This window comes from Geotrypetes seraphini, chromosome 11 (genome assembly GCF_902459505.1).
Source record: "Geotrypetes seraphini chromosome 11, aGeoSer1.1, whole genome shotgun sequence".
NCBI classification, from domain to species: Eukaryota; Metazoa; Chordata; class Amphibia; order Gymnophiona; family Dermophiidae; genus Geotrypetes; species Geotrypetes seraphini.
The window spans coordinates 105,921,789-105,947,317 of NC_047094.1; the positions used below are offsets into that span (position 1 = coordinate 105,921,789).

Below are 25,529 nucleotides of genomic sequence, written 5' to 3' on the forward strand. Positions count from 1 at the left end.
CACTCTTGGCGGCCACAGACCTACGGATCATGGAAGCACGCCGATAAGACTGCGCTTGCGCCGCCTACGGTTTTATTATATAGATAAGAAATGCCTTCACCGGGTCAGACCTTAAGTCCATCTAGTCCGGCGACCCGCACACGCGGAGGCTAAGCTAGGTGTTCCCTAGTTGGTGGCTTCTCTTCCTCATGACTCTTGCGCTTAGACTTTTATTTCCGTCATGGAGGTGTTTGTCTGGTCCTACTTTGGTGATTCTGTCGAGGCTCTTCACAACTACCAGTCTATCTGTGCCACTCAGTGAAAAGTGATCTAGCCCACCTCATGGGCCACACCTAAGTTTCTACCTGCCTACCTTTTCCATTATTTCGTGGTTTTTTTATTTTTTTTTCCTCCAAATGCTTTTAATATCTTGATAGGAAGATAGCTAGTATATCATTCTGCTTAACCTTAATAGTTGGGGGTCCCTCGGGGCTCTTTTTTTTTTTTTTATGGACCCTTACCTCTTTGCAGGAATATCCTTGAGGAACCAAAGACCACTGTTCTACTGATTTCCAAATTACATATTCTTTTTCTAAACTAAACTAAAATTTAACTTTATATACCGGATCTTCAAACAGAGGAAGCTCGACGCGGTTAACAATAAATTAAAAAAAAATAAAGTAAACTGAAATACAAGAGAGTTAGTTTTCAAAATGTTTAGCGAATGAAAAAGTTTTTAAAAGTTTTCGGAAGAGTTGGAAGGAACTGGGACACCTCAAAATTAGGGGAAGTTCATTCTATAATTGGGGAAATTTAAACGCCAGAGAGCTGCTAAAATTCTTAACTCCTTGAATTCCTTTCCTTGGATGCATTATTATTTAACTACCAAATGTATCCAAAAATGACTTTTCACACTAATCTTCACCTGTTCCATCCTTGATCCAGTTCTTCTCCATTCCTTTTCCTGATTCTGCAAAAAGCTGACATTTCAGTTTCAGTGCTCCTCTCCCACGTATCTTAAAACTTTTTCTTCCTATAGCTACTAATTTGAAGTCCTTTTTATTTACTTAAAATCCCATATTTCCTCTATGTATATTTGCTGCTTCTTTATCTGTTTTGACTACTGAGGAAGTCTGTTAGGTGTGTCCACTAAGCTTCCAAACTCTCCCCCCCTCCCTCCAAACCCCCAGAAATGTTTTACACTGGTTGCACTTGAAAAATTGCTGAAGCTTCAAAATCTTGGATCTGCTCCTCATCCGCTCTGTTTTTTCTCTGCTTTCACTTCTTGTCATCTCTCATTATTTTTGTTTTCTCTGCCTTTGCTTTTCATCTCCAGGATTCATTGAACCTGGTTTACTGGATCGAACCTGGTTAAAGTGGTTTTTAAATCTTATTCCAGTGCAATAGATGAGATATTCTAGACAAGTGGGTTATAACCTGATGGCCGCGTGCCATATGCCGAAGGAATCCGCTCCGGATTTTTTCTTTGACTCTCCTGTACTTCACTGGGAGCTCTAGCACCGTCTGCAGTTTTTTCTTTCTGCATGCATGCCCGAAGGAGTGTTTCTGTTCTCTCCCTTTTTTCTTATTTTATTCAGTGTTTTAGTCCCTTTTTCGGGACTTTTTTGTGCTCGGAGCGTTTCTTCAGCTCTGTTTTTATTGTTTGTGTTGTTTGTTAGATAAGGGGTGGGCAACCTTGGGCCTCGAGGGCCACAACCCAGTCAGGTTTTCTGGATTTCCCTAGGAAATATGCATGAGATCTATTTCAATACATTGCTTCCACTGTATGCAAATATATCTTATGCATACTCTTCGGGGGAAATCCTGAAAATCCAACTGGGTTGTGGCCGGTCCTCAAGGTCCAAGCCTGTCCACCTCTGTGCTAGATACTACAAAAATGTGACATCCTGGCTTGATCACTAATTTTGGTTTTAGGTCACACCCTTTTATTAATTAACTCAAGGCATGAGTCCATAATAGATATATGAATGTTAACAAGTAGGGTGAGGTTCTGTCGTACTGTTTTGAGGAGGAGGGAGTACTTCTGTGTTTAATCCTCTATTTCCTGACAAGATTGAGAATCCCTGCTTTAGACATTTAACAGTGACTGACTCTTGCTATGGTGAAAGTAGCAGGCTTGAGATCTGCTGTTCTTTGTGACCCTGGACAAGTTACTTTACTTGGGGCACTGGAAAGTTCTTAAGATTATGAGCTCTCCGGAGATAAGATAATAAAGGTACTCCTAGGTCAATGGTTCTCAAATCTGGCTTTGGGATCACCAGCCAGTCAGGGGATATCCTTAATGAATATACATGAGAGATCTGCATATAATGGAGGTTTCAGGCATGCTAATCTCTCATATATATTCATTAAGGATATCCTGAAACGTAATTGGCTGGAGGTCCCTTGGGACAGGTTTGAGAGTAACTGCTTTCGATAAGTCACCTGAAAGATTTTGCTCATGCCCTAACCCCCTCTTTTACAAAGCCATGCTAGTGGCTGCCACTGTGGTAACTGTCCCAAAGTCATAGAGATTTAAAAGGCTTCAGGGCTTTCACCATACTGCGGCCACTAGCAAGGCTCTGTAAAAGAGGGGTTAAATATAGTATGAAATAAACCACAGTATCTGATAGGAAATGAGTTTCCATTAAAGAATTACTTGGCATGTATACAAACCTGATCCAAAACTTTAACTGTAATAGGTTTGAATCGGACAGTCTGGTAAATAAAGGTCAGATATGTGAATGTATGTATGTTGCTCATTTAAAATATAAAAATTATACTACACAGCAGGGGGTATGCAATGAAGCTACTAAGTGATAGATTTAAAACAAATCTGAGAAAATATTTCTTCACTCAATGTATAATTAAACTCTGTAATTCAATGCCGGAGAATGTGGCAAAGGCGGTCAGCTTAGCAGGGTTTAAAAAAGGGTTGGATAATTTCCTAAAACAAAGGTCCGTAAGCCATTAGTAAGATGGACTTGGGGAAATCCACTGCTTAATGTTTTACTCTGTTCCAGTACGGCAACTCTTTAATGTTCTTACCTTATATTTTGAAACACCTTTTTAAGAAACATTAAGGATTGTAGCAGTGCTATATATTTATCTGTGGCCTCTCCCCATTTCATTCAGATGTAGTTTTCTATCTTGCCCCTTTAACAATCTGTTAATGGGTCAGCCTTCTATTCTTTCAAATACAGCCTAAGTGACACATTATATCACAGCTGCCAAACAGCAGGGGTTCTCTTAGCAGTTTCAGAGCCTGGCTTTAATTTAAACCTCTTGAGTTAGAGTTGAGGGGAGAAAGGATACACAAAGGAAATTAATGAATTCCTCATAACAGCATTATATTTTGGTTCACTATTGGCCTAACTGTATGTTTAGCTGGAATGAACCCTTAAACTTTATTGCTAAGATTTTGAAAAATGGAAGCGCAGTTAATGTTTTCCCCCAGATTTCTAAATTTAAGACTCTTTAAATAATAAGGAATAAAGGACTACAATTCAGTTTTATTTGGTATAATAGCTGAAAAGTTAGAAAGCATTGTTTTAATCTCAAGGTTTAGTCATAGTTCAGAAGTTCAGATAGATGGACATATTTAAGCTTTTTATAGGGGCACACAGCCTACTTTGAAAATACATCTAAGAAATCACTGATGTGTTAAACTTTTTCAGATCTAGTGAACGTAGTGTGGGGAGGGGTTGGGTTTTTTTTTTAATATATATATTTTACCCAACTTGGATTATAAAGGGGGAAGGTTGAAGCCACAAAGAGCAGGGCAACAGGAGGCCAAATGTGTGCAGTAAAGGTTTTGGAAAATAAAGTAGGCTTCCTTTTATCACAATTGAATGCTAATGTAATTCAGCAAATTAGGGTCATTTCAGAAGTTCAAACCTGAGTCTCCTGAACTAACAAGCTCACAAGAGAGTGACGGGAAATATATTTCTAGAAGGCTTTTTATGGGGGGAGTCCAGAAAATGCAGCCTTGTCCAGACTTGATTTGTAGAAATACAAAAAATTGGTCAGTAGGTGTGGCAAAGCTACTTTAAATTGCATACCTCTCTTTTATTATAAAATTGACTTGTATACTGCTTGAGTTAGATTCTAAAAAGTTTTTTAAAACATTTTAGGTGTTACTCTAATAGTCCAACTAAAACAGTTTCCCTTTTAAAAGGTAGGTTTCGTTTTCCCACTGAACTCATCCTTCCGTATAATCTGAAACATGGCATTTCTTTTCCTTAGTTGGTGGGAAAGGGCTCATAGCAACCATGCAGTGGCTTGCTTTTAAAAAGTTAAAGGAGACAACTAAAATAACAACTGGCGTATCTGCTCACTACATGTCATATGTATTAGGAATTTTTATCATGCACCCTAGTGGGAAACCACCTTATTGCTTATGCATAACTGAGCTCAGATCTATAGGACAGTAGTCGCCAACCTTTTCATATAAAGGACTGCATTGTGAATACGAGAGAGCTCTTGGGGGACCACCAGAAGATTTCAAGCTTGCACAAACTACTAATTATGTAAACTGCTACTCGAAAGGGTCCAGAGAAGAGCGACTAAGATGGTTAAGGGGCTGGAGGAGTTGCCGTACAGTGAAAGACTAGAGAAACTGAGCCTCTTTTCCCTTGAGCAGAGGAGATTGAGAGAGGACATGATCGAAACATTCAAGGTATTGAAGGGAATAGACTTAGTAGATAAGGACAGGTTGTTCACCCTCTCCAAGGTAGGGAGAACGAGAGGGCACTCTCTAAAGTTAAAAGGGGTTAGATTCCGTACAAACGTAAGGAAGTTCTTCTTCACCCAGAGAGTGGTAGAGAACTGGAACGCTCTTCCGGAGTCTGTCGTAGGGAAAACACCCTCCAGGGATTCAAGACAAAGTTAGACAAGTTCCTGCTGAACCAGAACGTATGCAGGTAGGGCTAGTCTCAGTAGGGTGCTGGTCTTTGACCAAGGGCCGCTGCGTGAGCGTTCTGCAGTGTACAATGGACCTCTGGTCTGACTCAGCAGTGGCAATTCTTATGCCTTGGCCTGCTTGTTGAGACTGGGTATTCAACATTATCAATTAATACTAAAATTGATTCTGCAGTACTTCAAGGGTATATATCAAAAAACTTTTAGTTTGAATTATCAACAGTAGAAAATTCCATTAGACACTTAAAATTGTTTGAAGTGAGTTATATTTATTTATTCAATTTTCTATGCCGTTCTCTTAGGGGAGCTCAGAATTATTTATTCAGGTATTGAAGCATTTTTCCCTGTCTGTCCCGATGGGCTCTCAAACTAATGCACTTGGGGCAATGGAGAGATTAAGTGACTTGCCCAGGGTCACAAGGAGCAGTGTGGATTTGAACCCACAACCTGAGGGTGCCGAGGCTATAGCTTTAACCACTGCGCCACACTGGGCAAGATTGAAAGTTACACATTTACAGGATCTTAAGAGCATTTCAGCTATCTATTTGTGGGCTGCAATGGAGGGCTTTGGGGCTCACAATTTGGAGATCACTGCTTTAAGAGATTCCAGTGAACGATGTTTCACAGCTAAGTGGGAAAACACCTAAAATATAGTTTTTAATTTATAATATGTAAGTTGTGTATTAAGCCTAGCAAAAATGGTTAATATATTGCTGTTCTGATGGGGCATTTTTTTCCTTCTCAGATGCAAATACGTTTTATGCAGCTCATTTTGTGGTATCTTAAGTAGATTCTTAAATAAGGCATTTAGAGTTATATAGAACCTTTTTTTAAATTGATGCAACATTGTATGATTCTGTATGTTGCCATATTTAGATAATGAGAACTAATTGCATGCGAAATGTGATAAATACAAGTGCATGCTTCATTAAGTACAGATAGCTGTATGAGGAGATAGTTTAAGTTTGCTGCATGGTCAGTTGTCCAGGGGCCATGATCAGGAATCTGAGATGTAAGCTATTGACTCTTCCTGGCCTATAACACGGAAGATAACTTATCTCAGGGCAGCTCTTTTGGGGTAGCCAGAAAAGGTTGTGAGATTCCTTTCCCTTCCCCCACCCCCCTTAGAGCAGAGAACACTTGATGAGGGTTTCTGGGTTCATGCTCCAGCCCTTATAGTGAGGGGGATGACTAAAGTGGACCCAAATTACCTCAGATCAGTGAAATAACTTGCAAGTTTCATGGCTCCATATCATTCTCTTCTTAATTGGGCTGAGAACTTTTCAGTGGTCCCTTGTATTCCTCCGCTGCCCCAGGTAAATTAGGCAAGACTGGGAGCCCGCTGCGACAGATAAGCAAAATGCTTGAGTGCCTGATTTGTAACCCATTCTGAGTTCCTTTGGGAGGACTAAATAAATAAATAAATATCAAAATAAGTAGGTATTTTCAATTTTGCACTCTGACGTGGTCTACCTACTGCTCCAAGAATCTTTTCAAAGATCACGCAGCCATTGTAGTTTAAAAACAAGACAGCATCTTAGTCCATCCCTATTTGGAAGATTGATTGATCTGAGTGAAATAGTACCTGGAAGAACTAGATTTGGTAGTCAATTTAGCCAAAAGCAAATTGATGGTGGTATAATCCAGAGTATCTGGGGGCTTTGTTTTCAACACACAGAAGGGGCTTGTGTTTCTCACCAGAGAACGATGTCTTGAGCTGCTAGATCAGACATTATTTTGGACTTATTGAATAGATGATATAAAATTGTTTTCACATTCTAGATTCCATGGCGGCCACCTTGACTCTAGCCCCCTAGGCCAGGGTTCATAAGTGTAGAGAGTTCTTCTCTTGAGGTGATCTCCAAACAGTCAGAATTAGAAGCAAGTTCTGCCCTTGTGGGAGAAACAAGAAGCAGTAGGGTGTGGTGGCTCTGGTCTTTGAATCTGGACAAAAGAATGAGACTGGAGACTCCATCATCTGTTGTGACTAGCACCAACTACAATCTCAGAGTGGGGGAAGACACTATTGGGGACAACTGTTTAGGGTTCAGTGGTTGCTAGTGGCCTGTCATTTGTTTGGATGTGAGAACCATTTGTCTAGTACCACTGGCCTTCATCCTTTTGATCTAGATCAAAGCAGTGTGCTTCCACTCAGACAATGCCACAGCAGTGGTCTGTACAAATTGACAAGGAGGAACAAGAGCAAAGGAGTTTTACAAAAGGTCGTGTCTGATAAATTGGGCAGAATGACATCTTTTGAGTTTGCTGGCAACTCATGTGGCTAGAGTACAGAATGTTCGCATGGATTATTTGAACAGACATGCCCTAGTCCAGGATAATGGAGTCTTGTGGATGTAGAGTGGAATTGGGGGATTCTGGAGATGGATTTCTCACAGACTTATCAAGGTTTTTCAGTTGAAGATGCAATTGTGTGTAGGGAACCAATGCACTGGTCCAGCCATAGTCTTGAGGGAAACTGCTGTGTGTCTCCCATGGCCATTACTGGAGCAAGTAATCCAGAGGATCGAGACTCATTGCCACCCAATTCTGTAGCACAGGATTGGCTAAGAGGATCCTTGTATGGAGATCTCAGGAGTTTACTGGCAAAAAGAGTCATTAATCCTTCAGGAGATGCAAGGGCCTGGGGCTGTTAGTGTAGGGAGCGATACAGATACTGAATGTGTGTCATTCTGTCTTTCATTGTCTCGTCTTCTCAAGAACCAATAGTAAGATAAGTTATGTTCAAGTCATAGGCACTCCTATGTTCCAGAAAGGAAAAAAACTCTGTTGGCTTATGTATGATTATCAAGTTTTTGAACAATGGTATGAGGAGCATTGAGTACAGTTGGCCCTCCATATCCACAGATTTGATATCCACGGATTCAACTAACTGCAGACCAGACTGAAGCTCTCTGTATCAGGTTCCCCGCCCTGGTGTACCTTGGCATCATTTCTTCGGTCCTATTGGGCCCCTCCAGCAACAACAGCTGCCAAACTCAGGGGCTGCGCCCTATCACGGGCCTCACCCTCTGACCTGGCCTGTTCCTTCTGGCGCAACTTCCTGGGTGGGCCGGGTCAGAGGGAGAGGCCTGGGGCAGGCTACAGCTCTTGAGTTTGGCTGTTGCTGCAGGGAGCCAGCAGGGCCACAGACATGATGCCAAGGTATTCTGGGGGCAGGAAACCTGATACACAGAGCTGGCAGACTGTGCAGTGTTGGAGGTAGGGAGGGAACAAAGACTTGGCATCTACGGATTTTGGTATTCGGGGGGAGGGGGGTCCTGGAACCAATCCCTGTGGATACGGTGGGCCAACTGTACTTCCATTGAGGGCTTTGGTGCCAGATAATTTCCTTTTTTTGCAAACTGTTTTGGACAAAATCTAGCTTTGGTCTCCCTAAGGACATAGATTGTGGCAATATCTTGCTATAGAGGTTGCTATAGAGGTTAATGTAGTGTATCTAGATTTCAGAAAGCTTTTGATAAAAGTTCCTTATGCTGCTTAGTTTTCCTTTTCTTTTCAGCCTTAAGTTTGTTTTTCTGAGGCTTTCGTGCCCTGCAACCCCATTCTTAGGGATCCTCTGCCTGAGAAAGGACTGTTGAGCCAAATTCAGCTCTGAAGGTGGACCTGGGTAGTCGGCCTGCTGTGAGACTTTAGGGCTCTGGGTCTATTCCCCTGGGAGCTAACTCACCTTCTGAATATCTCAATGGCTTGAGCACAGACTGTGGGCATCCTGTGTAACAATCCTCAAGGTACCAGGGCGCCAGCTGCTTTGTTTGTCCACACTCATTGTTCTGCGTGGTCCTGTGGGGATGGAGGTCTCAGTTGGGGTTGGTCCGAATAGCAGTCTGAAGATTTCTTGGTTTGCAGTTAGGTTTGGAAACACACCTGAGGCAGAAAGTCCTTTCCTCCTTTCCAGCTGCACTGAAATAGCTGATAGGCAAGCATCTCCACAGAATTGCATTCTTTCCTATGTGAATATCAGAGTGGGTCAGAAAATCTGAAATTTAAGAGTTTCTGAGGTTAGGGTTTAGGTCTCCCGTCTCCAAAACCCCCTTTTTACTGTTTTTGAATTTTCAGTTAAGTCTCTACGGGCCGTTTTTGGTGGTGGTGGCCATCTTGGATTTCAATCAATCTGCCCCCCCCCCCCCCCCCCAAGCCTCTAGATGCCTCAAAACTCTTTGATTTTTTATGTTAATCAACTGGGATGGACTCCTTAGAGTGTGACGACACTGCTTCTTGCAAAAATTGTGCTGGTTCTTTGGCGGAGGAGCATCTGTGTACTGTATGCCACAACGCATGCGAAGGAGGGGCGGGAGCTTTGAGTTTAGCCCCATCCATGTCCTCCGGGGCTGGTGAACCACTGTGGGTCTGCGAAATGGGTAAAAAGTCCCGTCCTGATCCCCCTATTTCATGATGACGTTACCGAAAATGGCTGTCACGAGTTCTCGTTGCAATCTTTGCAAGACCATGGGAACTCCATGAAGTTACCGCGAGAACTCACAGCAGCCATTTTAGGTAACGGTTCTGCATGGGGCTGGAGCGTAGGAAGATTGCTTCTACCCTGGTTCACCGCTGGACCACCAGGGCTTTCAAGGTAGGTTTTCTAGAGGTCTGGGGAGGTGGGATGTTTCCTAATTGGCTGGTTCAGAAGGCGGGAGAGATCCCTCCTGTCCCAGCTCTCTGCTGAACCACAAGGGCTTATGGCAGGCCCGGGGCAGGCCTGCAAGGCATCGGGAAGGGGGGATATGTTACAGAGCTTGTCAGGCGAGGGAGAGGAAGTGGGTGTAGAGTCTGGAAGGGCACTTGAATATAAACCCTTGGTTTATATTCGAGTTAACCTTTTTTCCTCCTTTTTTAGAAAAAAAGTTACCTTGGATTATATTCAGATGAGTTTATATTTGAGCATATATGGTAACATTTCACACTATTGGTTGTAATGTAAACTTACTTTTTGTAAACAAAACTTTAAGCTTACATCTGAATCGCATGGTAGCTGTGAGTTGTTAAATCTATTTTTCCCCCACTAGCTCTTAGCTTAACCTTCTGTTGCAAGCTTGAAGTCATATTTGTATTTATTGTTGAATTAAAAATAGGATGCATCATACATATTTTAAGTGTATTCTTTTTGTGGAACAGTGATGAGGAATTGTTAGCAAATACTGTACACTGTGGTGAGCCATCAAAAATATGAATGTATTCTTTGTTTTGAAGATTGACAAATGCATATTTCAGTCATTCCCCATCTAAATGAAACATAATGACTTAGCATACTTAGGTAAAGCATAACAATGGAAACTTGAATAGTTTGCTGGTAGGCAGGCCTAATACGACCTCGTGAGGTCAAAGTAACCTGGGAAACTGAAGAAAATATAAAACTGTGTTTGCATTTAAAAGGAAAATCTTAATGCCAGTAAGCAAAAAAAGTTGGGTTTTAAACTTGCAATTTTAGTGAAGCACATTTTTCCTGTAGTGTGATACCTTGATTACTGTTATTTCTGAATTTAATACAAAAGAGGAAATGAGCTTTGATAACATTTAATATTAAATAATTCCATTAATCTTAAGAGCAGTCCTTTTGTTTAATGCTACTGATTTTCTGGCTTCTCTCATTTAGAGAGTTGCGCGGGGACAGAAATCCCACCCATCCCCGCTCATCCCCGCCAGGATCCTCTCCGTCCTCACTCATCCCCGCAAGGAATTACCTCCATTCCCGCCCGTCCCCATAAAAGGCAGCAATTTCTTCTGACAGGATCATCAATTCCACAGTTTCTTTTGTGTTTGCGCTGCTGTTTTCCTTGTGGAATCTCTTTGGTGGAACCCTTTTTGTTTTCTGTTCGGGTAATTAACTTATAAACCCCCTCTTTTACTAAGGCTGAAGTGTCCATTATATTATATGGACGAACCCTGCTTCCAAAGCCTTCCATCCCCGTGGGAGTCCTGTTGGCTAGACAGGGGTCCCCGAGGGAATCCCGTGGGCCAGAGGGGGGGTCCCCGTGGGTTAGGGGGTTTCCGTGGGACTCCCGCGATCCTCATTCCCGTGCAGACCTCTACTCTCATTCTCTGTGTGTAAGGTGGGCTGGGGAAAATCCTACTGAATTGGACCCTTAAGGCTTGGATTTCTTGGTCATGCAATTGCCTTTTTAAAGTCCCCTTTTACGAAACCGTGCCAGTGTTTTTTAGCGCTGGGAGCCACGCTGAATGCTGCGTGCTACTCCTGACACTCAGAGTTCCTATGAGCGTCGGGAGTAGCGCGGGGCATTCAGTGCGGCTCCTGGCGCTAAAAACCGCTAGCGCGGTTTAGTAAAAGGGGTGTCTAAATGTTGTTTTCACAAAACAGACGCTCAAACTGTATTTTTTGGGTTGCATAAAACCTTGTTTTGCAATAACTTTTAAATTAAAAATTTCTGCTTCTACTTGCATGCAACAGGGTGGCTCAGATGCTTTTCTTTAGTGTGTTTTGTTGAATAATACATTAACCAAAGCTCTCTTGAAAGAGAAGCAAAGTTGAAGTTACCTAGAAAATCAAAGAAATTGCCTAATGACAAGTGATATTGAGAATACGGTGTCTTTGCTTTTTTTCAGTGAAATGCAGCATAACACCTTTTTGAAATCCTAATTTAAGGGGACTAGTTATTAAGGTGCTAGTTACTAAGGGCTCCTTTTACTAAAGTGCGCTAGCGTTTTTAGCACACGCAGGAAATTACCGCGTGCTACGCTTCTAGAACTAACGCCAGCTTAATGCTGGCATTAAGGTCTAGCGCACGCTATTCCGCGCGTTAGAGCCCTAACGCGGCTTAGTAAAAGGAACCCCAAGTTAGCTTTTTGCTGCGTTGTAGTTTACCGTAGGAGCCAGCCTGTGGTATCTTGGCAACGTGGATTTGTGTTTCCTGTGGAACAGGATTAATGGAACTTGAATTAAACCTTGGAACAAAGTTGGAGATAAGATTGGACAATATAAAATATCTAGGATATGATTATTCCAAACACAGAGGGAGAGGCTTGGGACTACTGAAGAACTGGCGTCCAGTATTTTTTTTTCAGCGCCCACATATGGGCACTGTTTGTTGAATTTGGCCCTTTGTGATTTGCACACATAGAATACTGCTGGGTTAACACTTTTGTGTATGTGAATGTTAACATTCGTGCAAGTACACAAGTGCTAGTATTCTATAATCTTAGTACACAATTGGTGCTTAAATTTAGGCTTAAGGTTATAGAATTAGGGGACCACAGTGTCTAGAGCAGTGTTCCAAACTTGTTTAGCTCCGGCACACTAAATGGAGCAAATGTTTTTCATGGCACATTTATAATTAAAATGAAGATTTTTTTTTTTTGTTGGTTTTGCAATTTTAAATTTGAGAGTTATTTATTTAAAGTTCTTTAAGCTATATATGGGTAATTGTAACAATGGTGAAACTAAAGTAGATAGAATAGAATTGTGAATCAGTGCGATGGATGTGCTTGTTTTTGAGTGCAAATTAACTCAAAACGCAGCTTGATAGTCGACAAGCAAACACACATTTCATCATCCGCCATCTACAGTCATTCTTTATTTTTCTATTAAAATTCTGTTAGAGCTGAAAATCCAAGTTCACAAAGATAAGATGATCCAAATGGTAACAAAGCCTCGATTGCTTTGTTGCTCAACTTAGAAGAACTATTGCATTTAAAAAAAAATAAAAAATTACTTGCTGTTAGTTTTCAAAGACCAATCATGTCAAAGAATGATGCTTGTCTGGGTGGTTGTATCCTTATACCCACAGATGCTCATAACATTGACAGACCCTTGTGTATGCAACATACATGTCATCTATTCTAGTGAATACTTACGAAGGGAATTTTTAAAATCAAAGTAAAATTCTAGAATATCTCGTGGCACACCTGGAATCTCTTCGGGGCATACCACTGTGCCATGGCAAAAAGTTTGAGAGACACTGGGCTCCTTTTACAAAGTGTTTTTAATGCACGCACCAGATTAGCGCGCGCATGCGCGCTAGTCGAAAAACTACCGCCTGCTCAAGAGGAGGCGGTAGCGGCTAGCATGTGTGGCATTTTAGCGTGTTCTATTCGTAAAAGGAGCCCACTGCTTTAGCATCTACTTAGAATCTTAGATCATTACTATGATGGCCCTGGGCAAGAGCCTATGTGCCAGTACTTTTGGGATTTTTTTCTGGCATCCTTCAGTTGTATGCTGTAAACTTTGCCAGTAGCTGTGGTCTCAAGCAATGAAAATAACTTCCTTCCTCCACTCATTTCTGTCAGAATTTAAGGTTTAACTTTCTCCCTGTTCAAAGTGAAGATATACACTAAGGTCTTTCAAAGTCTTAAGCACAATTTGTTTGGGGGGGGGGGGGTTCTGTTCATTTTGCAGATTGGATTGTCTGAATTTTTACCCTGCAGTTATTGGTGGATATTATCTTTGCAATTTTGGAGTAAATGAAAATTTCTAATTTGAAATTGCTATTAAATGGTTAACTGATTTTTAGTAGCTTGAACAGATAATTTCTAAAATACTTGTATTCTTTACGTTGGAGTTGTAAGTGTGGGACAGGCTTCTAGGCCTTTCCAGAAGGAGCTGTTGTATGTTCTACATGTGTGGATTATCTTAAACTTAAGCATAACATTTGATTTTCAATTGCCTTTAAGCAGTTCGCAATAGCTCGCTTTTGCTTTTATACTGACTTCATTTTATTTTTTTTCTAGATGTCAAAGTTATCTGCAGGTCCTTTGCTGGGATTTACATGTTGTCCATCAGGAATGTCTTAACCACCTGTGCATCAACTTAAGTCCTCAGATGAGCTTTTAAATCAAGTCTGAAGAAAATCTGAATATCAACAACAAAAATTATATGCCTTGGATTACTATTGGACAAATACTCATGTAACATTACTGTTTGTAAAGAGTAATGAGAACAGATACTTGAAAAAAAAATGCAAATACTTTTGTTCTGAATTATAATTTCCTACAGGAGTCCAAGCGCAGCATATCGCATGCAAAAAAGTGAAAAACTGTACCCTTGTCCTTACTGTGAATGTAAAGTCTTTCAAAAAAGACAATTGAAACTCCACATCAAAACTCACAAAGCTCAAGAAAAGTATACTGTAGGAAAAATGCCAACTCAACCCCTTTTAGCGTACATGGATGGACTTGATGGTATAGCAAATACAGTTGGTGCTCAGATGATAAATACAGATTCATCTATACTGATTAAAGGTACAAATACAATTTCCCATTCAAATATTCCAGACAAATTTTTAATGCAAGCAGAGGGATGTATGCCTTTGGATTGTATGTTTTGTGATCAAGTCTTCAAACACCATGAAGATCTTGGAAGACATGTCTTAACCCAGCATAGACCCACACTTTGTGAACCTGCTGTTCTTCGTGTCGAAGCAGAGTATCTTAGTCCTCTTGATAAAAGTCAAATGGTAGCTATTCCTTCACAGGAAGTCAATAGAAAGGACAATATAGAAGATTTCAGTTGCGAAGTTTGTGGAGAGACATTCATTGAGACTCTAGATCTTGAGACCCATATGAAGAAACACAAACACTCCTTTACTTACTGGTGTAACATATGTGGACGAAGATTTAAAGAACCTTGGTTCCTCAAAAATCACATGAGAACACACACAGGTAAGACAGGGTCTAAACACAAACTTCAACCAGGTTTTGAATGTCCTGTAACCATAAACGAGGTAGTACAGGAACATATACCTGGAAACTTGGTTTCTCCTTACAAAATGTGCATGATTTGTGGGTTTCTATTTGCAAATAAAGAAAGTTTAATGGAGCACAGTAAAATACACACCAAAGAATCAGTTTGTAGTGGAGAGAATCCAAAAGCCATTGATGCAGCCAAAGAAGGAAAGTTGTCTCAGAGAGAAGAATTTTTGCAGTTTCTAAACCTAAGACCTGTGACGCCAGAGAATGTAAAAAAATCAAAGCCACGTGGAAAATGGATTATAGAGCTGGATCCATTCAATACGTACCAAGCATGGCAGCTTTCTACTAAAGGCAAAGTTGCCATTAGTCGTGAACAGGTTAAAGAACCGGGACAGGATGGAAGTACAGATAATGATGATTCTGGTTCTGATAAAGAAGAATTAAATGAAATTTGGAATGCAGAAAAACATGTTCAAGTTTGCGACACAGATACTACTGGGAAAACTAAAACAAACAAAAGTAACAGTTGTATAGAAATCACAAGTATCTTACAGGAGAAAGAAAAGCCTAAATGTGTTAGTAGTGAATTGATTTCTGTGGAGGGAGATCAGAAATTACCAAAAAATAAAGAGAAACCAACACATTGTTCAGAGTGCGGTAAAGCCTTTAGAACATACCACCAGCTGGTCCTTCACTCAAGAGTGCATAAGAGAGACAGGAGGAGTGATCCAGAGTTTCCCAACAGTACAATTGAGGGGAAATTGCATAGAAGAAGCTTGTCTGATTTAATGATACCTTTAGAAGATGGTGGACTAACAGACAAAGTTGAAGAGTTATCTGAAGATGGATCAGAAGATGGGCTCCAAGGAGAGAATCTTCATTCAGGTAGGAAGCTCATTTTAAGCAAGTGTTCTCTTTGACAGACTTTCCCAACCCAGACCTGATAATCTGCAACCTTAGGGAATATGCATGAGAAATTCAGGGTCCCACATTATGCATTTTCATTGTAGATCTCCCGAAAACCAACTATTTGAGGGGTTAGGACAGTTTTGAGAAGTCCTGCTGTTTGGTTTCTATGTGCAATGATTGAAAAATGCCTTTGGAAAAGAGCTCTTTTTTTAAAAAAAACCTCTATTGGGGGTATTTTCTAAGGGACCGTCAACATGTGGAAGAGTGGTTGGGCCCCTGACAGCCATCCATGTCTCATTTTTTTTCAATGAAAGTATTAGAATAAGAAATGTTGTGATAAGACAAAACAGAAGTGTTGATTCTGAGAGAAATCTAAGGGGCCTTTTTTTTTTAACTAAGAGATGTTAATTGCTAATGTTTGCTTAACACAGCTTAAATAGCCTAATTCAGGACACACTAGCTTTGCCATCTGTCTTGTGTGTGGCAAGTGCATGGTAATTAATGTGCCAGTCAGCTTGTATACTGCACTAACTGTAGGGGGCTTCCGTAATGTGGGGGCCCTTAGTGCCTCCTAAATAGGAGGCAGTATGGGGTAAATTTTATAAGAAGCGCCCAAAAGTTAGGCGCCGAAATAGACACTGTTCAGCGTGATTCGAGTAAAATTGGCTGCTGTTTAGTGAATCAAGCTGAGCGGCACCTATTTTGGAGGCGCCCAATAAATAGACCAGCTCAAGGCACAACTAAAATTTAGGCGGCCATGGGAGCGCTTAAGCACGCTTAAGAGCAGTGATTTCTGTAACAAGGCGCCTAACATGTAGCCACGCCTATTTTTTTGAAGGCCACCTAAATATTTTGAGGTGTCTTGTTACAGAATTGTAATTATTGCTGATTAATAAGCTTAATTGAGCTTATTTAATTTAGATAGGCACTTATCTAGTTGGGCGCCTCCAAAATAGGGGCCGGTTACAGAATTTGGGCCTAAGTACGCCTGTGTATTTTTAATGGCTACACGCTAATGCTAATATTTAGCGTGTGGCCAAAAACGAAACAAATAAACAGCCATGCTTGAAATGGGCATAGTACACGGGGAAAGGCCACATGAGGGAGTTTGCTTAGTCCATTTTTTAATGCAACTTAGTAAAGGGAACTCCTGAAACCTTCTTTTTTATTTTTTAGGGGTTTTTTTTTGGTAACACGCGGATTAAATTCTAAAAAAGTGCTATTTTATATATGGTGCTTGGAGTTGGGCATTGTTTTATAGAGCAGCGCTTAGCCCTGTGATCAGTGCCTTACTTTTATACCAACTGAGCCTTGTATAAATCCGTGCCTAAATTAGGCACAGATCAGACATAAACAATGTGTGCAAATTCTCGGAGTGCCCATGACCTGCCCAAGCCCCTCCCATGGTCGCACCCCTTTTAAAGATCCGTATTTAATAATTTGTGAGCATCTTTATAGAATAACACCTAGCAAGATGCATATGTGAATTCTAATTGGTACCAATTAGCGCTGATAGTATTCAGTTATCAGCACTAATTTTCTCTAAGCAATTAAATTGCACGCACAAATTGTGCATGCAATGTTGAGCACTATATATAGAATTGCTCTCCCAGAGGAGGTTATTGCGGAATCCACCGTTTTAGGATTTAAAAGCAAACTAGATGCACATCTCCTTACGAGAGGCATAGAGGAATATGGGTGACTAATGCCAGGTGTACACCTGGCTGGGCCTCCGCGTGTGCGGATCGCCGGACTTGATGGATGAAGGTCTGATCCGGAGATGGCGCTTCTTATGGAGGGTTTATGAATTGAGATTAAGCATTGCTTTGCATGTAGCATTTTCAACTTTTCTGTAAAACTATTATTTCATTACTCGAATGGTAATGAATGTGTGGAATATTCTCCAGTGGAGACCAGGATAGTGTCTTGAATTCAGGAATACATAGGAAAAATCGACGGTCTCCTGAGGGGGAAGAGAAGGAATTTTTTAGAGCTTAGCATTTAGGGGTAAATTCTATATAGGTCACCCAAATTTTGATATAGATCCACAGATCTGGTGTAAACTAATTAACCAATTAGGCACTAACAATTTAATTGGTGTTAGCACTTAATTGGCAATAATTAGGAGTTACATATGGATCAGTCCTGTACCCTAGTCCAGGGGTAGGCAATTTCGGTCCTCGGGTCCTCGAGAGTCACAGCCAGGTCAGGTTTTCTGGATATCCACAATGAATATGTATGAGATGGATTTGCATGCACTGCCTCCTTGAGATGCAAATCTATCTCATGCATATTTATTGTGGATATCCAGAAAACCTGACCTGGCTGTGGCTCTCAAGGACTTTGCCTACTTTGCCCTAGTCTATAACATGCACATTTAAATTTCAGTGTGTGCAATTTCAAAGGGGGCCTGGCCACAGGAGGGCATGATCAGGTCAAGGACAAAACCAGAAATTAGTTGCAAATGTTATACCTACATTTGCTCGCCTACCTGCCATTAGTTGGGCGTGAGCATTTTAACACCAGTCTTTGGCAAGCATAAATGCATGCTAAGCTAGTATTCTGTAAAGATCATTATCCTAGGACAAGCAGGCAGCATATTCTCACATGAGTGACATCATCCACAGAGCCCGATACAAACAGTGCAAAAGTGTACTGTTACTTTAAAAAACTGAAAAGTCTCGAGAGCACCTATACTGCTTTTGTGCCAATGCCCTCCCGCCCAATGTCAGCTTGCGGGACCATCGGTTCTTGGTTTTCTGCAGACCTGAGAAGCTGTGTTATTTCCAGTGCATCAAACTTTTATAGTAAAAGTGTCTTCCTGTTCATATTTTTCCTTTTGTTTTTTCTTTTTTTCTTTATTTAAGTAATTTTATTTTCAAAATTTTACCGACTTGTTTTTGGGCCTTTGGGCTTATCTCAGTTGGCTGGAATGTAACAGTCCCATGAGGTGCAAGCTCCTATCATAACATATCTGGTACCATCCCAGTCTGAGCAGCTCTCCAAGCTTCCAAGAGCCAGATCTCAGACTCCATACCATCGATGTTCAAGGTCCAGGAGAGCTACATCATCGAGATGTTGAAGGTCCATCTTCTTGGTCCAGGCATTCAGCAGATCAACATCACAGAACATATAGAAGTATTTCTCAGCATTCTCCTTAACGATATAGTTGACGCTTTCCCATGTGTTCACATCAATGTATGCCTCTACGTCCATCATGGTGCTCGCCATCTCCAAGACAACATTCCTCCTCTGATTATCCAGAACTGTTTGTGAGGAGTCTTATGGGATTACATCAGACCCATCTCCTCTGTCTGCCACCACCAGAGAGTCTCATTTATCAAGTTCATTAGGCAGATGGGCCAATCTCTGCCAATAAAAAATAGAATCGGAGTCTGAGCCTAGAGCAGAGCTCTTCAATGCTTTAGACTATAAAGAGTGGCCAAAAGATTGTGTAAAGCTTCCCTTCCATAATCTGATGAAAGATGCAATATTCAAAAAACTCGGAAGCACCCCTTCTAGTCCCAGTAGCTCCATGAAAAATGGACAATTGTTTAGAGTACAATCTTGCAGCATCAATCACTCCTGGTAGAGTCTGAGTCAAAGAAGGCAAGCAGTTCAAGAACCTACGTCGGCACCTCTCCTGTCAGAGAGGGCAGAACCTTAGATAAGTTTGGTTTTAGACTGTTTCAAAACATTGTTAACAAGCAGAATCCTCTATTACAATTTTTACATGACATTCTTTTACATAAATTATCCCATTATGAGCAGTTCATCCCTGAAGACCAACTGAATGCATTCCAGCATGTTTCAAACGATCTTCTTGAAACAAGAAAGTATATGGCATGATCTATCTTTGATGCCATTGATGTCACCTCACGAGCATCAGCACTATCTATGGCCATGAGAACACAAGCATGGCTCCGAGTGTCTTACCTGGATGCCAACATCCAGGAACTTGGCCAACATTTCATGTTTGGGAGATGAGTTATTTGGAGACAAAACTGACTAGGCCACCCAAAAATTCAAAAGGCATGAGGACTCGATGACTACTACCCTGTCATCTTCAAAGTCATCTGAGCCTCAACCTCCTAAGTGTTTTTACAATCATAAATACTCTTATTATCCTAAATGAAGATATATTTCACTCTCTAGATCTTCCAGAACTCCTCCTCAAAGATGCTCAATAACTGGCTCAAAAGTCCCAATTGCAGACTCAGCAAAAATCTCAATAGTCTTTTTTTTTTTTTTTTTTTTAACTTTGCCCTGGAGAGCCTAGCCAGCATAATACTCACTCCAAACTTCCAAACCATCCTCCAATCTTCTTTCAGTTCCCATCAGACCACCCTCTTTCGCCATGAGCTCACAGCCCTCCTCCAGCTCAACACCATTGAACAAGTACCTTGCAAGAGAGGGGCTGAGGGTTCTACTCGCAAGTATTTCCTAATTACGAAAAAGACTGGAGGTCTCCATTCAATTCTGGACCTCCGCTCTCTCAACAAATGCTTAGTGAAGGGGAAGTTTTGCATGGTCTTTCTGGGAACTCTGTTACCACTATTGGAGAAAAATGACTTATTCTGCTCTCTAGATCTCAAAGAAGCCTACAAACACATCCCCATCCTCCCAGACCACAGGAAATATCTTCACCTTTGAGAAGGCGCACACACCACTTCCAATACAAGGTGCTTCCATTTGGTCTAGATTCGGCATCCAGAGTATTCATAAAATGTTTATTTGTAGTGCCTGCAACATGCCACTCTTGTGACTTTCATGTGTTTCCTTATCTGGGTGATCAAGACCCTGACACCTTAAAGAGCTCATCTAGCTATGGATTCAACTATATGTTGTCTAGAACTTCTTGATTTTGCAGTCAATTATGAGAAGTCCCTTCTCCAACCCACTCGAATTCTAGAGTTCATTGGAGTGATTCTACACTCTATACAAGCTCATGCCTTTCTACCACAACATAGGCTTGATGCTCTGATTATGCCAGAAGGTCTCCTCTTCAACACATCACTGCATGTCAAATGATGCATCTTCTAGGTCACATGGCATCTGTAGTTCATGTCACTCCATTTGCCTGTCTACATCTCAGAGAACCTCAGTGAGCACTCTCGACCCAATGGTTTCAAGCCACCAATAAGCTTTCCCAATGACTGCAAGTGATGTCAACACTTTGCCAATCACTTCCATGGTGGCTATCACCAATAAATCTGTCCAGAGGCTGCCTTTTCCACATTCCGCCACATCAAAAGATATTGACAACGGATGCTTCCATGCTCAGTTGGGGAGTCCACCTCAATGGTCTCCATACTCAAGGCAGCTGAAATTCTACAGAGAGATCTCTCCATATCAATGTCGAGCTTTGGGAAATTCAAAATGCTCTGTTAACATTCCAATCAATTAGTACTTATTCGAATGGACAGTCAAGTAGCCATGTACTACATGAACAAACAAGGAGGCATAGGGTCTTGCCCACTTTGCCATGAAACGTTCAGAATTTAGTCCTTGGTGATTCTGCGCAACATATTCCTCAAAGCAGTTTATCTTGCAGGAAAATAGAATGTCCTAGCAGACAAGTTGAGCAGACTCCTTCAATCTCGCAAGTGGTCATTCAACTTAACCTTGTTAATGCCTCATATTTGTGGATTGAGGGACTCTAGAAGTGGATCTCTTTGTTTCCCCTCACAATCACAAGCTTCCAGTCTTCTGTTCCAGAATCTACACTCCCAATCACTTGAAGTCTAATGCCTTCCTCCTGGACTGGATAGATAAATTTCTATGTGCTTCTCCCCTCCCCCCCATACCTCTAATCAGGAAGACCTTATTCAAACTTCGCCAAGAACAAGCAACCATGATACTCATAGTGCCCAAATGACTGCATCAACCGTGGTTTATTCTTTTCCTACAATTCAGTGTATAAGATCCCATCACACTTCAAATCTTTCTAACGTTGCTGGCACAGAACAAGGGTTCTCTTCATCCCAATCTACGTTTGTTGACTCTCACAGCGTGGTATCTTTCTCTCAACAACTGGATACTTTACTATTTTCTGTACCAGTATCAGCCATCATTCAAGCTTCTTGAAAACCTTCCACACAACAATGTTATCACTAAGTCAGTGGTCTCAAATTCAAACCCTTTGCAGGGCCACATTTTGGGTTTGTAGGTACTTGGAGGGCCTCGGAAAAAATAGTTAATGTCTTATTAAAGAAATGATAATTCTGCATGAGGTAAAACTCCTTTATAGTTTATAAATCTTTCCTTTTGCCTGTCTTAATAATAATAATAATAATATTATAATTTATAGCTAAAGAGACATATGATCAAGAAATTGTTTTATTTTACTTTTGTGATTATGATAAACATACCGAATGCCTCAAAATAGTATCTGGTGGGCCGCAAGTTTGAGACCACTGCTTTAAGTGGACTTGCTTCACAGTGTGGTATAATCTCAACTCACTGGATCCAATAACTTGTCCTCTCTCATCGGTTCTGGACTACTTCCTGCACCTCCTAACACTGGTCTCAAGACTACTTCAGTAAAGGTACACCTCAGAGCTATTACAGTTTTTCATACACTTCTGGATAAAAAGCTATTATCGGTACATCCTCTAGACTCCAGATTCATGAAAGGCTACCTGGTCCTCAATTCATACATTAACATCCCACTATTGTTTGGAGAATCATTCTAGAAGGGATAGTCAGTTCAGCTAAGTAATTCTACAGAATTTATTTTCCATTTAAATGCTAGCTTCCGTCCAACCATTTTGATCTTGCTAGGCTCATACTCATGATCCCGTCACATGTGAGAATATGCTGCCTACTTGTCCTAGGATAAAATACAGTCAGTTACCTGTAACAGGTATTATCCAAGAACAGAAGGATTTTCACAGCCCTCCTACCTCCCCTATTGGGCTTCTTAGCTTTTTTACTGAACTGATGGTCTCGTGAGCCGACATTAGGAGGGAAGGTACTGGCATTGTCTGTGCCGAGCTCCATGGATGATGTCACTCGTACGTGAGAATATCTACCTGCTGTCCTCGGATAACACCTGTTAACAGGTAAATGCTTTCAGCACAGAACACTTTTTCTAGAAGATTAGCTTATCATGCTTCATTTCGGTGCTATGGGCGCCAATTGTTCAACCATACCAAGGGCTAGATTCTGTAGACTACATGGGCTGTGCATGGTCTGTCGCCATCTAGTTTTACATTTGGGCCTAACTTCTTTATATGTGCAAATCCAAGTCCCCAGCGTATGCTATGCTTATGTGCTTTTTGTTCTTGATTGGATGAATGATTGACACTGATCTTTTTGGCTATTGAATTATTATTCAAATAAAGAAAAGGGACTGAATAGGAGAAATGTTCAAGAACTCCTTGCACTCATCCACTTTTTACCTTTTTCCTGGATAAAAATGTTTTCTCCTTCAATGGCCATTATATTGTGACTACTGCCATCTAGTGGTATGTGTGTGTTGTGTATTAAGTAATTATTTAAAAAAAAAAGACTACAGAACCCTCTTGGTCACTCCTTTCTACCTAACTACATTTAAGTTGAATATATGAAACACAAGACACTTCCACCTATGGGTTTTGACATGCTAGCATAGCACTGTAGACTACTTGAAATCCTTCTGTATACCGTATTTTTCTCTCTTTAAGACGCACCTGACCTTAAGACGCAGCCTAGATTTAGAGGAGGGAAACAAGAAAAAAACCATTCTGTACCAAATTGTGCACCCAGCCCCCCTCACTCCCTGCTGGGCTCTGCACCCTGTCCCCCCTTCCCTGCCCTGTAACCTGTCACCCCCCTCATCTCTGGTGGTCTAGTGGTAAGCCCTTTTAAAACACCGCCCGCCCTTTTAAAACACACCCCACTGGACTCACGAGAACTGACAGCAGCCATTCAGAAAGCGGTGCGGGCCCAGGCATGAATGCAGAAAGCACGCTCCTGCCGGCTGATACACCGCTGGACCACCAGGCTTAAGGGGCATTAAAAAAGGTACTACAGGACGGGGGCTGTTTTAAAAGATTGATCAGTCGGGGGGGGGGGGGCTTGGTTCATCTTTGCTGCATAAGATGCACCGACATTGCCACCTACTTTTGGGTGGAAAAAAAGTGCATGTTATAGAGCGAAAAATACAGTATTTTTGTGTTATGAACATATAAAGTCTGGCATCCACAAAAAATGTTCACATAACAGATTTCAGGGTAGTTAGTGTTGCATCATTTCTTCAAGACCTCAGGTTTTGTTTTGTTTTATCAAGCAATAACTATTTTTTAATAAGCATATAAAATCTTTCATTAAATACATTTGCAACATGCCCTTTCTGTACAATGCATATGCCAAAATACATTGTCTAGATCAGTGTTTTTCAACCTTTTTTGGGCAAAGGCACACTTGTTTCATGAAAAAAATCACGAGGCACACCACCATTAGAAAATGTTAAAAAATTTAACTCTGTGCCTATATTGACTATATATAAAGTAATTCTCTTGAATAGGAATCAAATAAACACAAAGAAAGTATTTTATAATTACTTTATTATGAAATATTAAGTAAACAGAATAGTGAAAAATTATAAAATACTTTATTCAGTGCGAAACCTGGGCCGAACACAAAGCTGAACACAAAGCTGATATTCTGGCTGGAATCGAAGAAAGACACACACGTAGCTCTTCGTCAACAGCTCTCAGTCTCTCTCTGTATTTGGTTTTTATAGCATACAAAAATAGACAAATATACCCTCCATCCTTTTTATTAAACCACAATAAAAGTTTTTAGCGCAGGGAGCTGCGCTGAATGCCCAGCGCTGCTCTTGACGCTCATAGGCTCCCTGCGCTAAAAACCACTATTGCGGTTTAGTAAAAGGTGACCATATTGTAAAATATAGACAGCAGATATAAATTCAGAACTGTGTATAGTAAGTGAAGGGAAGTTTTCATCTCTGGGAATTTACCCAGTTAACTATTAAGTTATTTGGGCAAATTCCTTTGAAAACTGTGGTAATACTGCCTCCACTTTGCTAAATTTAAAATAAAATCATTTTTCCTACCTTGTCTGGTGATTTCTGGTTGCACTTTCTTCTTCTGACTGTGCATCCAATCTTTCTTCCCTTCTATCAGCCTGTATGCTTTCTCTCCTCCACACCTCATTCCCTCCCCCAACTTTTTCTTCCTCTCTCCCTGACCTTTCTTTCTTTTTTTCTGTTTCTCTTCTTTCCTTCTGTTTCCCTGCCTGCCCCCTTTCTTTCTTTCTCCCTGCCGTTCCCCAAGCCACTGCCACTGCCATCGGGGAACAGGACCCACCAATGGATAACAGGCCCCAAAGCCGACGCCAACGCATGCTCTCCCTGACGTCAATTCTGCAATCGGAGAGGAAGTTCTGCCCAGCCAGGCAGCGATTGGCTGGCCCGAACTTCCTCTCCGACTGCAAAATTGACGTCTGGGAGAAGAAGACTTATCGGCTCGATAGATTAGATCGCCAAGACAAAGTGAGTCCTGGGTGATCGACTCACTTTGCCTTGGCGAGCTACTGGCGCCCCTGCCTCGGGCCCCCTGTCAGCTCCGGGCCCCTGAATGCAGGACTGGTAGTACTGCCCTGATGGCGGCCCTGCGGCACACCAGGCAACATCTCGCGGCACACTAGTGTGCCGCGGAACAGTGGTTGAAAAACACTGGTCTAGATGGGTAATTTTTTCATTTGTTGATTACTAAAGTAGATAGAAACATTGAAAAACAAAGACTATATGGCCTATCCAGTCTTGCCCATTCGTGCCATCTACTTTCCCTTCCTCTCCTTTAGAGCAGTGTTTCTCAACTCGGGCCTGGAGTAACCCCTTGCCAGTCAGGTTTTCAAGATATCCACAATGAATATGCATCAACTTGATTTGCATACACTGCCTCCATTATATGTTAATTTATTTCATGCATATTCATTGTGGATACCCTGAAAACCTGACTGGGAATGGGGTACTCCAGGCCCGAGTTGAGAAACACTGTTTTAGAGTTCCTATGTACTTGTCCCAAGCTTTCTTGAATTCAGATACTGTG

At 41.3% G+C, this 25,529-nt stretch overlaps 1 protein-coding gene across 5 annotated transcripts in view; it reads left to right on the top strand.

Moving 5' to 3' along the window:
- ZNF217 (zinc finger protein 217) overlaps positions 1 to 25,529 on the top strand; it is a 74,253-nt gene that overhangs the window by 10,577 nt on the left and 38,147 nt on the right. For all 5 annotated transcript variants that reach the window (XM_033914899.1, XM_033914895.1, XM_033914896.1 and 2 more), the window contains exon 2: positions 13,603 to 15,447. In XM_033914899.1, coding sequence (XP_033770790.1) covers positions 13,890 to 15,447 — 1,558 coding nt within the window. In that variant the 5' untranslated portion in view covers positions 13,603 to 13,889. The remainder of the gene's footprint in view (positions 1 to 13,602; positions 15,448 to 25,529) is intronic.